General features: G+C 40.8%; 1 protein-coding gene across 2 annotated transcripts; it reads right to left on the bottom strand.

Annotated features, from left to right (window-relative positions):
- Positions 1–1905: 1905 nt before the first annotated feature.
- On the bottom strand, positions 1906–8001 carry LOC134212089 (glycosyltransferase-like domain-containing protein 1-like). Of its 2 annotated transcripts, XM_062689609.1 has the most exons (5): positions 7844–8001; positions 7678–7769; positions 7143–7620; positions 2763–3047; positions 1906–2700 (listed from the first exon to the last, which is right to left on the bottom strand). In XM_062689609.1, the coding sequence occupies exons 2-5, from the start codon at positions 7748–7750 to the stop codon at positions 2427–2429; spliced, it is 1110 nt and encodes a 369-aa protein (XP_062545593.1). In that variant the 5' UTR covers positions 7751–7769; positions 7844–8001; the 3' UTR covers positions 1906–2426. The 2 variants fall into 2 exon arrangements, with proteins under 2 accessions (XP_062545593.1, XP_062545592.1); XM_062689608.1 differs by having other exon boundaries at positions 7678–7979.
- Between the last annotated feature and the right edge of the window lie 8735 nt (positions 8002–16736).

The following is a 16736-nucleotide window of genomic DNA, read 5'->3' as shown; positions in this document are numbered from 1 at the left end:
GAGGCAAGGATGTATTCTATCACCGTTACTGTTCCTCATCGTAATCGATGAGATTCTGGTAGATGCGATTGACCGTGAACCAAACCGCGGGCTGTTATGGCAGCCTATAACCATGGAGCACCTAAATGACTTCGAATTGGCTGATGATGTTGCACTCCTCGCGCAACGGCGCTCTTATATGCAGAGTAAGCTCAACGACCTTGCCGAGCGCTCCTCCTCGGCAGGTTTAGTCATCAACGTCAACAAAAGCAAATCGTTGGATGTAAACACGGTGACTTCTTCCAGTTTCACAGTAGCCGGGCAACCAGTGGAGAATGTTGAAAGCTTCCAATATATTGGAAGCCAAATGGCGTCAGACGGCGGTAGACCAAGATCAGCATAGGCGCACGGATCAAGAAAGCAAGGGCTGCCTTTGCGAGTTTAAGAAATATCTGGAAAAACAGGCAGATAAGTGAACGCACCAAAATACGAATTTTCAACTCTAACGTGAAATTTGTGCTGTTATACGCTAGCGAAACATGGTGTGTATCAGTGGAGAACACTCAACGGCTGCAGGTGTTCATTAACAGATGCCTGCGGTATATAATTCGGGCCTGGTGGCCTCACAACTGGATCTCAAACAACGAGCTCCATCGTCGATAGCAACAGAAATTCGGGATCGAAAGTGGGGCAGGGTCGGCCACACTCTACGTAGGGGCGGAAACGAAATATGTAAACAAGCATTGGACTGGAACCCAGCGGGACATCGCAGCAGAGGCAGACCCAGAGGCTCATGGCGGCGAAGCCTCAATAAAGAAATAAAAGAAGTCGACCGAAATCTAACCTGGCAGATCTTTCAAGTCGGCCCTTTGCACCACCGGAGGTGTACAGGATCCATAGGTAAGTAAGTAAGTGCAAAAACGGTTTTTTACAGCTTATCAGGTTACTGCTCATAAAAGTATGAATGACTTACACAAATATGGAATCAATCAAATGTGAGAGAGTTATGTTTGTAGCAATAATATAGCTTCCGTAACATGCAACCGGATATGGAGTTTGCTCTGTATAACTCCATCCAATAGTCTATTTCGGACATGAAGCGTGGTAATTATAAGAAGCAGGCCAGTAAGGTTTTGAGGTTTTCAAGCAAAATGTGCTGCAAACAATATTAGGTTATTGTACATGGTATGTACCCCACCACAAATGATAAGACACTGTATCTAGGGGAAAATATGAACCTTTTAAAATATGGCAGATTGACAATGGAGCAGTGCGATTGTCGAATGAATGAAATGTGATTACAACATTCAATAGAGAACCATATTTGGGCTGGAAAAAGATGATAATTGCTAAACAAAATTGAAAATAACGCATAAATGTAATAAATAAATAATAAAAACATAGTTTAGGAAGGCTTGTATTACAGAAATTGATATTTTTCAAATATTTAGATCTATTTCAAGATAGGTTTTCTACTAAAAAAGTCTACAAATGTGAACATTTTCATTTTTGAGGATTAATTACAATGATTGATCCTGTGTTGGGTTATCAATTGACTTTTTGTACGGTATATTAGTGAAGAAAACAATAAAAATCACTTTTTTCAAAAAATCTCCGATGAAATATTTTAAAACATCCCGTACCTCATTTCTAATGACCTTGCCTAACTTTCTGTGAAAAAAAATCAGAGGTACATGAAACTTCGATAATAATCCATTTTTTTACACCGTGTAGCATTTGTGTTAGTTATCGTGGATATCTACCTCACGTACGTCCCTATCAAACAGGCATGTTAAATGAAAACACGTACACTCCGCTCCTAATTTATTTCTAATCAATGATGTATTATCCAAGTCATGGAGCGAAGGCTACAGTCTGAAACCCAAGAGGAAATGGATATTTCGGACAATATATTCTGTGAAAATATACTTTTAAGTCTCCATTTTATTATCTACGAATATGTTGATTCCCAATATTTCAGTTTAGTAATTGAAATCTAACTGTTGTATTGTAATATACAATACAATTGTTTCTCCATTATCAAAGTATATAACCAATTAATTGCTGGAAATAATCTTATAGCATAATAACCCAACAATTCAAATTTTCAAGCTCATCATGATTTTTGTATAACTACTAAAAATTACTAATTTTTAACCAAAAACATTAAATGTCCAACATAGAGTTTCAACTTACATAATTTATATAAAACACTACACTAATGATTAGAACAAACAGTTTTGTGCCTCAGTAGACCCTACGAATAGTGAATAGTGGCGCGAGATTGCACGTTGACGAATGATTTCACGTTTGGCGATGGTGGCGAATGAACGCGCTGACACATATTTGGCCTGGTACCAATATACCTACACGTATATACTGGAAGAATTCCGACCCTTTATAACTAGAACAACTGCTAAAGAATTGAGCTACGGTGCACCCTCTGCTCAGACCCCATTCACAGCACTGGGGGTGCTGATATGCGCTCTTAGCATCGATATGAACTTGGGAACAATGCTCACCGAAGAATATTTGTCGAAATCAAAATTTTCATAGAAAATCGCTCGATCACGTTCGAAGAGATGCCTATTCTTGCACCAATTGTACAGCATTTTGATCAATTGGTTCGATGTATTGTACAAGCTTGTTTCCGGATAAATCTCGGGGTAGACTAGCTTGTTGGGTGCCACTGGTAGACAACCACAGTAGGAAGCTTCTAGCCTGTAAGTAGAACAGGGGTTAACGAAATTCATCGAGAGGATTTCCGCCAGGATTAAACTTACATGGCAACCCCATAAAATTCATGACCTGCGGTTGATATCACGACGTCTCCGTCCAGTAGCGTACGAATGTATTCATCTTTACTCAGATACCCAAAGTTGATGAGTTTTTCCTTGAGAAGCTCGCCTATGTTTTCAAAACATTCCGGGGTAGACTGTGTCCGTTCGCCTAGAATAGACACCCGGAAGTCCACCTGCCGTTTGTTTAACTCTAGTAGCGTGTTGGTCAGAAATTGGGGATTCTTGTCATGTTCCCATCGGTGGGGCCAAATTAGATGCAACGGTTTTCTGCGGAAATGTAAACGAGATAATAAACACGCAACATATAACTGGTGGAAAATGATTAAATGAGACATGCACAATTGGTTGAACAAAATGTATTTGGTAAACTTTTACAGAAGAGAAACTTCAATTACCTAATAATAAAAAATCGTATGCATCAATTTCGTTTTGTCAGCTTTTTACTGTTGGCAACTATCTTATACCGATTCTCTACATAGTGTTCTAGATGTACTTCTACAATTATGAATTGAGAGTTTAATTCAATCAATTCGATGTCAACCAAATTGCATGAATTCGTGCTTGTGTGCAAACACAATAATACTCTATGGTCAGAGGAGTAAAGAAAATTTCCAACCCGAAAGATCTCCTAGAGCCGACCGGAAATCAAATCCGCCTGTTCAAGCTTGGTACTACCGTTGGGCACGCGGAGGTCCCCTTTTGCCCGGACCGCCCAGGTATTGACGAAACTGCAGAGCACACTCCTGCCAGGCATAGCAAGACTTCAGGCATTCTAACACTACCGGCCCCGTGCGTACCATGTGAGGCTTGCTTATGTGCTCACCCATACATTCGGTCCCTCACTCTGTGGGGGTATTAAAGGTGTTAGGGACGCCATATTGTCAGCTTCAGTGTTGAACCGAGCCTGACGATATGGTCGAATTTACACCGTTACGCACTTATTCCGAGTATCCATTTCGAGTTTATGTTCCATTCTGGACCCCTAGAGGAAGTGCTTATCGATATCTGCCTATATGTATCAAATGGCACGTTTTATATTGGCGGAAATCACACCATTTCATAAATGGAAGTCTCATTTATGAAATTGAAATTTGAAATTGGCATCAAGTGTTAAGCGTAACGCATTGTAACGCACACAAAACAAAATAATTTCCTCGAAATTTCATCCAAAATCGGACATTTGTACTATTGCGAGTACATCAAACCACCCGAGAGACATTATTAAGGGCCCCTTCCACGCAAGGTACTCAGCATCAAATGGAGCAATGCACACGGGTACGTATGCACGACTACATTTGGGCCGATGTCCACGTAGCGTTTTTTCAACGCTGCGTGCACACGGCGTTAAAAGGACGCATGTGTGCATCGGGAAAAGTGGTAACGCAGCGTCGCCGCACCGATGCACACCTGCGTTTTTTCAACGCCACGTGCACGCAGCGTTGAGAAAACGCTACGTGGGCATCGGCCCTTTGATGCTAGGTACCTTGCGTGGACGCGGCGGGCCGTGTAGGCCCGATGCCCACGTAGCGTCTTTTCAACACTACGTGCACACGGCGTTAAAAGGACGCATGTGTGCATCGGGAAAAAGCGGTAACGCAGCGTCGCCGCACCGATGCACACCTGCGTTTTTTCAACGCCACGTGCACGCAGCGTTGAAAAAACGCTACGTGGGCATCGGCCCGTAGTTCGCCTCCGCGCGGTGCTCGCTGGAAACGATAGCGTATCAACGGCAGTTGAAGGACTAGTCGGCTAAATGGACTACAACGAAGGGAGCGCTGGTTGGCGCATTGAGACTTAAGAGCCCCGCACATAGGATACGTTTGCGTTGCCTTTGGCACATTTCCCATGGGAAAACTGCCAAACGCAACGCAAACGTATGCTATGTGCGGGGCTCTTTAGACTGCCAGTTAAGTCTCAATTACGGTTCTGGCAGGCGCGTTAAAGGTTGTGTATTTTGGTATATTGTTATATTGTGTATTGCGAGGGCTGATAGCCGAGTCATTGTACTCCCTTAGTAGAGCCGGGTGAAACCGACTCGAAACGGCGGGTGGGCTAATGGGAAGGCTGCCTTCCGTCCCATAAAACCGTGGCGGGCCTTGCGGCACGCTGTCAAATCCTGCTGCCTGGTTGGTGACCAGACAGAAGTAGGCTCAGCGCTCAGATGAACTCCCTGACTAACGCCGATCTGGCTCTGAACACGAGAGTGTCAACCCACGCATGGCCTCCCTGCTTGCTCGCAAGCATAGACAACCATGAGATCATAAAGGCGACTACTTCAGTAGGATTCGATGACAGCTGCAAGGGGGACCCATGAGCTATGTCAAGTAATCCAGTTTCCAGAGGTAGGGACGCACCAAGGTGCCTTATCTGCGCTACTAGGAAGCAAGTCCGTAACCATGTTATTGGTGGACCTTCTTGTCCCTTCGGTGGTGGCAATAAGAAGTCGCCGTGCGGGTAGCACAGCTGAATCTTAACCATTGTGCAGCTGCTGTGGCAGTCGGTCTCTGAGTCAGAGACCGACGTCGCTATTCTTGCAGATCCGTACCGTGTCCCTGCCAATAACGGAAACTGGGTCGCGGACGACTCCAAGATGGCGACGATCTGCACAACGGGCCGGTTTCCGGTCCAAGAGGTCATACACACACCTGTCGAAGGTGTCGTCATAGCTAAGAACAACGGGGTGTTCTATTGTAGCTGCTATGCCCCACCACGGTAGCCAATAGAGCAATTCACCCGGATGGTCGATAGGCTATCGTCCGACCTTGTAGTTCGGAAGCCGGTTGTCATAGCGGGGGACTTGAATGCTTGGGCGGTGGAGTGTGGAAGCCGCTGCACCAATCAGAGAGGTCAAGCTTTGTTAGAGGCTCTAGCAAAGTTGGAGGTCGTGTTAGCCAATGACGGCTCAACCAGCACTTTCCGTAGGAATGGAGTGGAGTCGGGGGACTGAACTGGAACGCGGTCTCGGCCGCTACCACTCAGATTGCCAGCATCTTGCAGCGCAATTGGCGCGCCGAGCAGCAGTCGGATAGCGCCGACTAGTGGGTAGCTAGTCTCGAGGGTGAGGTGCGGGTAGTAAGTTAAGTAGTAGAGGAACTAGTGGGTAGCTAGTTACGAGGTAGAGGAACTAGTGGGTAGCTAGTATGTGGGCGTGCGTAGTCGCACGGACCCCTCCCAGAAATAATGCCGCAAGACTGTTCCGGGGAGACTTAGGGTCTGTAAACAGGGTGGTTTGAGCGGGTCGGCAGTAGCTAAACCCCGTTCGCTGGTAGCCCACCGGTGTCTGGATGCAGATTTTCACCCTACCGAAAAAAACCTTGCTAGACGCTTGAAAAATTCACATTAATACACCTAGTGACAATGCCTTTCTCGATTCAATCCCTTGGTTTTGCTTTAGTGTGATACATATCATAAATAATTGCGTACATTACGGCTCTTGCATCTTGTTGCGAGCAAATCGGTTAAGAATTACTATATGAAAAAGTGGCTGAAGTTTTTCGGTTTTCGTGTGCACACACACACATACACACGGACAGACAGAAATTTGTTCAGCTCGACGACACTTCTATAAAAAGTTTGATTTTGGAGTGAAATGATAGCCTTTCGGTACAACTTTGTTGACGAGAGAGGCAAAAATGATAGGTGGGCATCGATGCCCACGTAGCGTCTTTTCGACGCGAAGTGCACGCGGCGGTAAAACGACGCATCGGGAAAAAGCGATAACGCTGTGTCGCCGCACCAATACACACGTGCGTTATTTTAACGCGGAGTGCACGTGACGTTGAAGAAACGCTGTGTGGGCATCGACCCTAAGGGCCGATGCCCACCTAGCGTTTTTTCAAGCTGCGTGCACGCCGCGTCCACGCAAGGTACCCAGCATCAAATGTAGTCGTGCACACGTTTACGTGTGCATTGCTCCATTTGATGCTGGGTACCTTGCGTGAACGCGGCGTGCACGTAGCGTAAAAAACCGCTACGTGGACATCGGCCCTAAGTAATAAGGAAAATAACGCGAATTAACACGGCTACGACTGGTTCACATCTGCTCAACAAAGCATCGTCTATTCGAGACAAACCGTCCCGAATCTGCAACAGATGCAATATAGGATTAATTCAGTACACCCCTATTAATTGGATGCCAACAATATGCTTCCCAAAGGCGTTAACTTTCTGATGATCTAAACAGCATGTTGAAAAATGAACTTCTGAAAAATGAATGTGAAATGTGCAACAAAATCATAACTAACGTTGTATACATATTATAATTTTCTAGGAAATATTTGATTAGAGATAAATATTTTTAAAGGTAAAATCTCTTGAAATAAAAAAAATAAAAAATACCTACAGTCTCATTAACCCACTTACTCGTTTTTGGTGAACACACGCTTTGGGATAGAGTGAAACGGTATCGGGAAGTAAAGAACTTCGCAGCGAGGCTCAAGCTTCTCCTTCAAGTTCTTCAGCTTCAAATCCGGTGCAATGTTTAGGAAGCTCTTAATATTATCCAAGAACGATATCTTATTGTACTGCGAGTTGAACACAATTTGGTCCGCACTCAGGCAGGTCATGATTTGATTCAAACCATATTGGCAATCTCTCTCCTTGATTTCACGCACCGGATAGTTTAGCTGGTTCTCGTGAAAATAGACTATCTTTCGACAGATGGCCAAATCCGGACGCAGGCCAATCAGCTCAGCCAGATTCAGCACGGAGCTGGTGAAGAGCGTTTTATATTGGTGTTCCCTGGGAATGGTCTCGGAGAAATAGAGTGCCCCGATACGGGAACGCCAATGCCACTTTTTGGCCGTCAATGTGAACAAATCATACTCCGCTGGGTGGAACTCTGTAAGGAAGGGCGCTTGAAACGATGTAATATAAAGTACGTTAAATTTTAGCTTACGTTGAAGAAATGTGTCGAGCAACTGTTTGTGCGAGCCTCCGAAGAAAGGTTCAATAATTAGCACCTTAGCCATTGATTACCTATTAGCGTTACTAATTAAATCACGATACACAAGTATTTACAAATCATTCGGTTTAACTTCCAATTCTTCTAAATAACTACTCACATTAACTAGTAGATTTGTGCAGGATTATAATAGATTTTGGAATAGATTCCAAGGAATCTACGTGCACCTCAAAAGAGCTTCCGTTTTTGCAACAGAAAATAATATTTTGACAACCCGATCCGGTGCGGGGCTGACAGCGATGATGACGATGACTGTTTCCCTTCCCATCATTACCATCTGTGAAAATTTTTTTTATTCAGATCTGTCTCAATTGGATAATTAAACTCAAATTAAACTAAAAAGTGACAGTTCAATAATTATCGAATAACCCTGCTGGATGAGCAGGATTACTTTTGACAGATCTCGCGTAACATTTGAAAAGGGCCTACAGCCAAAACGTAAACATTGAGAAAATGCTGTTCGAAAAAATGCATCACAATTTCTATTCCTATTTCCCAGGTTTATGTTATTTTAAGCAGCAAAAACTCCCAAAAGCACATAATAAACACTATCTATCCATCCATAACCTTAATTACATCGAAAACATGCAAAAATGTGTCGAAATCGTTAAAATAAAATTTTAAGTCTATTTTTATATTTTTCTCCGGAATAGGCCCTCTTGATAAGTCATTCTGCATTTGCTTGTCATTCATAGACCCTTTGTTTATGGCATTTTTTGAAAGTAAACACGGGATAAGGCTTTTCGGGAGGAAATGTTCTCTCTCCGAGGTCGGGCCGATGACGGTTCGGAAAAATACCCGTTATCGGCCCGAAATTGGAGAAGGCTTATCCCAGACAGAAAAAACGAGTAGCTTGGTTGTTTTTAGGGTGGACCTACACATATTTTGAAAATAACACGTTGTAGGCCAAATCAAAAATTAGTTTTTTCTAAGTAATTTAATTGAAGATGCGGAATATTCTTATACTATTAGTAGCTATTAGAGGATACTATCGAAGGGTGTTAAAATTGAATTTGTTTACTTTTCATTGTAGGCCCTAATCAATTGTTAAGCGAGAGATATCGAATCATTTTCCATCGATGTCTTATTGGAATTGCTGGGTAGCACGCAGCCATTCTTATGGCCGGGTGATTTTAAAATTTTTGAACTGTCAGTTTTAAGTAAAATTAAATTTAATTCGGGAAATGAGACAGAGCCTCAATAAGAAAAATAATCATCATATAGGGCACTGCACGGAAGAATCTCTTTCTCTTTCGTTCTTCATGAAATTTGACGTTTACTGGCCTTGTTGGTTTCAGATTTCTTTGCAGCGAAAAAGAGACAAAGCAGTCCGTGCAGTGCCCTATCCAGTATTTTACGTGCGGTAATGGCCGCCACAATTTAACTCACATTTTGGTAGGATGCATTCGATTTGACGTTTGGCTTGTGTCGTATGACACCGCAGCGATCATCATCATCATGAATTCATCATTAAGATGATGAAAATTTATCGTTTTGTGTCATACGACACAAGCCAAACTTCAAACTGTTTCCACCCTACCAAAAACTGAGTTGGATTGTGGCGGCCATTAGCGCTCGTAAAATGCTGGATAGGGCACTGCACATAAACATTACACTAATAAAACGCGACGCGAGACAAGACATAACACTTATCGTTTTTACACTCGTTGTTCCGAGTGTAAAAACGATAAGTGTTATGTCTTGTCTCGCGTCGCGTTTTATTAGTGTCGTGTTGTTTTTACGTTATATGTTTATACGCTATAGCATAGACCAGAGACGTTGTTTATAGATAGAGACCCGCAAACAGTGAAGCCGAAAGTACCAAACGAACCGTCAAATGCGGTACCAAACGAGCAAAGTAAACAAACATTACCAATCGGTACTAAATGCAAGATAGGTATTGTAATCAACATTATAGAAATTATGAAAAAGTTTGAAAAGTTCAGTAAATGAAGCTGTTTTCAGAGTTCTTATAGCAAATTTATATATGGTATTTAATTATATTTATTGATGAATATAAGGAAATGGTGCTAAAGAACACAAAATATGTAGTTGGAGCAAACGAAATAACTGCTCACACTGAGAGTCACTTCAAGTTCTCACATTTTTTTATGTTGCCGATCGCACAGATTTTTTTTGTCTGCTGGCCGTGAAGCCAGAATTGCTTTTATTCTCTCCGCGTGTCTCTATATAATACCATCGTCTCTGGCATAAACCATAAAAACCAAAAGCACATAAACATCCCTTGCTCTTTCGTTCTTCATAAGTTTTGACGTTTACTGGCCTTGTTGTTTTCTAATTTCTTTGTAGTGAGAAAGAGACAAAGCAGTCCGTGCAGTGCCCTATAGGGTGGCGCTTTTTCCCGTCAAACATTCACTGCCAAAAATATATATCCAGCTTTCCACGTTCGGTAATGGCGGCTTGTCGGTGTATAAAAATCAACCGTTCACTGTACTGTTTGACACTAGCTGGAGGAAAGCTCACTGGCGTTCGTGGGTGAGGGGAAGGGAAAAAAGGCCTCTTCGCCAGTGAGTTTTCCTCCAGCTAGTGTCAAATAGTACAGTGACCGATTGATTTTTAACCACCGACAAGCCGCCATTACCGAGCGTGGAAAGCTGGATATATATTGACGATTAAAGGTTGCATGAAGAAGAAGAAGCCGAAGGATGATATTTGAAAAATATTGCGTGGGGAAGCATACGGGAAGGTTTTTAAAACTCTTCTCAAAAATTCTAGGAGCAATTTAATTAAAAACGGTTAGCAGTACGGGGTTGGACTTTCCTTCTACTGCATAATAAACGCAATTTTTCGATTTCAAATTTTATTTTATGATATCATACTTGATACACAGTAAAAGAAAAGTCCAACCGCGTACTGCTTTCCGTTTTTAATTAAATCGCTTCTAGAATTTTTGAGAAGAGTTTTAAAAAATGTTCCGTATGCTTCCCCGTGCAATATTTTTCTAATATCATCCTTCGACTTCTTCTTCTTCATGCAACCTTTAATCGCCAATATATATGTATATATATATATATACTAGAGTATACTCTATTAAGCTGAAAACCGGAATACGGGACTAGCGAAGTTGGATTTTTCTCGCAATCCGTACGTTAAACCTAACTCTGTTGTCACAAGGCTGCCGCCTCTTCTACGCAGACGATTCAAAAATCTATTACGTTATAAAAAACCTGACAGACTGCAATGAACTGCAAAATATGTTGTTTATTTTTGGGGACTGGTGCTCAAGAAATCTCAAGGACTTAAGTATTGAAAAATGCAACATCATTTCATATCACCGGAAAACGCACCAATCATCTTCGACTATGTCCTGTCTGGATGATCGCTCACTCGCGTTCAGCACATTAAGGATCTTGGCGTTATCCTGGATAGCGGACTTACATACAGACCTCACTACGATGACATCCCGCATAATTATGAACCATAATTAGACCATCTCCAATATCATTCCTGACCATAAATAACGATACTTCTACTGTTTAGATTGCTATTTATAAGTATGATAAACTGACCACATCATAAATGGTTCATACAGTATGTTATATTGTGTTTTACTAATGACACACTGATGGTATTCGTACCATGGTACAAGTTGTACCACAGGTGTGTCGCCTTGTACCATGCTGGTACAACGTGGAAAACCATGGTACAATATGTACTAGGGTATATAACCGTGGTATACCACGGTCCTTGTACCACCAGTGTGTCTTTAGTATTTGGTTAATCAACCATGTGGGTAATGGGCGGTTAAGTATCTGCAAATAAATTTCACGTAGCATTTACCTGAAAAGACACGTAGATATTTTCCACCTATTTTTTCAGGTGAATTCTACGTGAATCAGAATGTCAATCTCAATTTATATGACGCAGGTAAAATGTACCTGATTTTCACGTAACATTTATGGAACATTACCAAGGTAGATTTTACGTGATTTTCAGGTGAATTAGATTGAATAGTCTAGTAGATTTAAATACAATTCATGACTTTCTTGGACTCTTTAATGCTTAATTTGCATTTATTTAAATAAAAACATTTTCCAAGCATTAATAACTACAGAGAACGCAATGCACAACATTTTTACAAAATATTTCAAGTTTAATTAGTTTTAATAAAGATCTAACTGTAGTCTTCACTGCTTGGATCAAGGCTAGGATACTGCTTACATAATTATATTGATGTTGTATATTCACTTTTATTGACTAATTTCAAGCGTAATCCTGGAAAAAATATATCGGCATTTCTTTGTTCTTCATAACGATGGTTGCGTCATTTCCTCTGCGAAAATCTATTTGGGTGAAATCCTCGGTGCGATGAACTCATATAAATTGCCTTTCTCCATTCTGAAATAATGTTTTATTTATAGCAATAATTCCACAAAACATTAATTCCTATGATTAAATTTTACTTACATGAGCAGAACGATATTGTGCAAGAGTAAATACCAAGTCGCCTGGCAATATTTAAACTGATGTCGCCATATTGTATCATACACGGGTCTTGGCAGGTCGTGGCCAAGGTGGTGACAATGATTTTATTTACCATCATGTCAAATATAATTCACCAAAATTTCACGTAGATTTCACCTGAAATTATGGTAGAGGTCACCTTTATATTGGTGAACTCTACGTTCATCACATGATGTCTATCATATACATGTGCTCAAGAGTTTACCTGAATAATCAGGTAGAATGTACGTACACGATCGGTTCAGTGATATAATCACTGTACGAAAAAGGGCATTTTCCAATACATTTTTATCGCTGCACAATATGTAATATGGTCCAGCTACAATCTTTTTTCTCAATCTCTTTCTCCAATAAAACAGTATGGTATGTAATGTGGATATGCACGGAAGCTTGAGAATACCCATTTAATGGGGTTCATTGACCCATTTTTTTAAATTGTTCTGATATGTCAGAAAATGGGTATTTTTTCGAATCCAGAAAAAGGGTGTTTTATCCCCAATAATTAAGATTGCGCGTCGACCTTTATAATGGGTAAATGGTACCCGCAGAACTATTTGGTTAGCATAGTCGCAATTTTTGTTTTCTCTCGGTTTCTTCTTTCTAATCGGAAGATTTAAGTTTTTTTTCAATTCTTCTTCTCATCTTCTTCTCATTGGCATTACATCCCCACACTGGGACAGAGCCGCCTCGCAGCTTAGTGTTCATTAAGCACTTCCACAGTTATTAACTGCGAGGTTTCTAAGCCAAGTTACCATTTTTGCATTCGTATATCATGAGGCTAACACGATGATACTTTTATGCCCAGGGAAGTCGAGACAATTTCCAATCCGAAAATTGCCTAGACCGGCACCGGGAATCGAACCCAGCCACCCTCAGCATGGTCTTGCTTTGTAGCCGCGCGTCTTACCGCACGGCTAAGGAGGGCCCACAATTACCCACAATTTTTCAATTATCGATGGAAAAACAAAGCATTTCAGATAGAAATTTATTGAAAAAATAAGATTTCTATCACCAATAGCAACGATGCGTCATATTCACGTATACGAAACGAGGTAAGTTCCAGATATTTGTAATCCGAAATAACCTATTATTTGTGATGTAATGTGAATGTAATTTATGTTCCTTCTGATCTTGTTTTCAAATAGTGAACGGATTCACGGACCGACTGTGACGGAAGCAGCAGAAACCGTCGGAAGCAGCAGCTTTCAGATTACACTAATAGTTTCTGTAATGCTTTCCAGACATCGTAACAGTGCTTCCCGCTGCTGCCGTTCCACAAGATGGAATATAACCACAAAAGGGAAGAATTCGGTGCGAAGCCGGTGTATATTGATCATCCCATTCAAATAAATTTAGACGATTTCATCAGTGGCTGGTGCTTGGATGAAGAAAAAATGTACACGAGGATCTTCGAAGCGACCAACTTTTCGTTCCTCGGGACCAATCATTTTTGCATGATTTGGAAGCGGGTGTAGAATGTGTTTTCGTTTTTCAAAAAACGGTGGAAATTAGTATAATAAATACATGTAATAATTTATGATAAGAGACTCTTTATTCGATTTTGATTTAATTAATGCTTTTTTCCTAAATTTATTTTTTTGTTTATAATCAATGAGGATTTTTTACCCATTTTCAATCAAAATACCAGGAGTGAAAATTACCCATTATGTGAAGTTCGAAGAGTTTACCCATTAATGGGTAAACGCGATTTACCCATTAAATGAGTTATGCCGCTTTTCTTTGAAATGGGTACGAAAATACCCATTAATGGGTACTTGAAGATGTCCGTGTGGTAGAATGATACATGAAAAAAATCGACGGGCCGTTTCTCTTATCTTCAATTGCCAAAAACAGCTAGCGATATTTTTTCAGTAATTTAATGAAAACACGACAAATATGTTGCATGATAATTATGTTTTATTAGGAAAATCATATGTATAAATCATAGTACTTTTCTCGACTTTTCCCAAGACACTTTTTAAATTATTTCCGTGTTTTTATTTGGAAATGAACGATAGCAACAGTTGTCCTATAGGTTGCCGGAAGTTCAAAATCTGGTTTCCACGGTGGAAGACGCGGCAGTTTTCTCGGTATACTTGGACAGCACCGCTCGCCATCCGAAGATACAGCGGCCCGGAATATTCAGGCACTTTGACGGGGTAATATCCGCGTCCACCAAATTCGTTCAACGACAACTTTTTGCGGCAAACTTGCAAAACTTTACTGACCTGGTTGCCCGCGTAGTTGCCACGCACGACCAGCACTTGGAGGTTGCCTCCAATCAGACGGGGCAATTCTTAATCAGTTCCTTGGAAAAAACCTCAACATCAGCTTACTGCCGCTTGCGGAATTTGCGACGTTAAGGTATACCATTTTGGTACCTGGAGAACGCATCCATTCCATCCCTGTAAAAAAAACAAGCAAAGAACATCAAGATCAACAATTTTTATACATAAACATTTAATTTATACTGCATGGATGAATTTGATTATATACTTACCATTTGGTGATGCAACAAATAAAATAAAATATTACACAACAGATCACTATCGTAGAGACTGTCTGGTTAAGGCAACCCGCAATCTTCAGTACTAAACAAAACATGACCGTGGTACCTACGTCTGTCCATATCACACAAAAAAAAATCGTTGGTAAAATTAAAAGAAACGTTGGTAAAATTGATAAAATGAGCTAGTGATTTTCAGTAGAAAGTATAAGACTGTTGAATCCACAATTGCAAAAGTGTCACTTATGCAGGAGCTTTAACAAGAGCCGAACTCTCAAAATAACATATTTCTCTCAAAACTAAATGTGTACCAAACTTTCCAAACAACATTTTCCTCTCAAAGCTAAATGTACATTCTACATTAGAAATAACTAGTGTACTGTCAAAACAGCAAGCTGTGTTCATTCTCAATTTTACGAGTATATTTACAATTTTAATTTCCCACAATAATTTAAAAACAAATAAAATTGTTTTTTTTTCATTTATTTTATTCATCACTTTATATTTTGCTTATTTATTGGATGGGTTAATGGTTCCTGGCTATGGTCAAGCTGTTCAAGCATTGTTTGATGCTGTTTGCGATCATCCGTTCAAGCTTTTGTATTCGATCCGCAGACGAAAATCCTGAGGAATAAAATTAGCATAATTTAACAAAATGAACACAAAAATTCAAACAAGTAAGCCTTACCGCTTTTATCGTCGGATCCATTTTATATTTGCGCCGAGTGACCGCAGTTGACCCGAGCTCAAACCAACGTGCATTTCCACTGTACATGGGATTCATTCTATACCAGCAGGAACATTCTCCGACGTACCTACACTTCAACATTTCGGCTGCCTTCTTGTGATGCAGCAGTAATAATATTGAGCCCGTCCTTCCACTTCGAATGCAGACATGACCGGTCGTTGGTCCGATTCCACAGGAATCTCCGTATCCCTGTCATCGTGTATTCCGCCATAAAGTTACACTTCTCGTACAATATAGAATAAAAAATGGCGGTACCCCGTTTGGCATAATGCCATATGGCATAATGCCGTTTGGCATAACGCCGTTTGGTTTAATGGTCATTTGGCATAATGGCCGTTCGGCATAATGGCCATTTGGCATAATTTGTATGCGGTGTCAAATTGAGGGCCGTTTTGCATAATGGTCATTTGGCATAAGGGGAGATCCATAAAGTACGTCACGCAAGAATCGGCTGGTCACAGATGAATTGCAGTAACCTATGTGAAACATGTGCTGCTAGGGTTTTCAAGGGACCATCGCAGTAATCCATAGCATATTTTATAATATGGCATAACTTATCGTTATCGAGTCAGAACATCGTCTCTTGAAGGGTTCAGTGTATATCCCGCTGAAGATTATTCACTTCAACACCTTATCATTCTCATTTCCTATAATTTACCCTTCTTTGAAACGCGAGCAGTTCTTTGTTTATTTCAATGGAATTCATGAACTGACCATTTCTTGAAAGCCTTGATAGAAAAACTTTCATTCACTTTTTCTGTAATTTACCCTTCTTTATTGCGTATGAATTGTTGCAAACGGCAATTATTTTGGAACCGTATATAAATTATGCCAAATGACCTTTATGCCAAACGGCCCTCATTTTGACACCGCATACACATTATGCCAAATGGTCGTTATGTCAAACGGCCCTTATGCGAAATGGCCATTATGCCAAATGGCCTTCAATTTGACACCGCATATATATTATGCCAAATGGCCATTATGCCAAACGGCCCTTATGTCAAATGGCCATTATGCCAAACGGCGTTATGCCAAACGGCATTATGCCATATGGCATTATGCCAAACGGGGTACCGCCTAAAAAATAACATCCGCCAAATTCAAACGGTGTGAGAAATCGATTCACTCGCGTTTCTTCGACAGTTCTTACCGGTTGCCAACCAATAATAATCAGCTATCTCACAGATAACAGACATTGAAGCTAGAACAAATTTTATTGAAAATCCTGTGTAAACTTTTAAATTGATATAC

The sequence above is a fragment of the Armigeres subalbatus genome, chromosome 2, assembly GCF_024139115.2.
Source record: "Armigeres subalbatus isolate Guangzhou_Male chromosome 2, GZ_Asu_2, whole genome shotgun sequence".
Classification (NCBI taxonomy): domain Eukaryota; kingdom Metazoa; phylum Arthropoda; class Insecta; order Diptera; family Culicidae; genus Armigeres; species Armigeres subalbatus.
The sequence above is the reverse complement of the archived record's forward strand: the minus strand, read 5'-3'. Positions and strand labels throughout refer to the sequence as shown.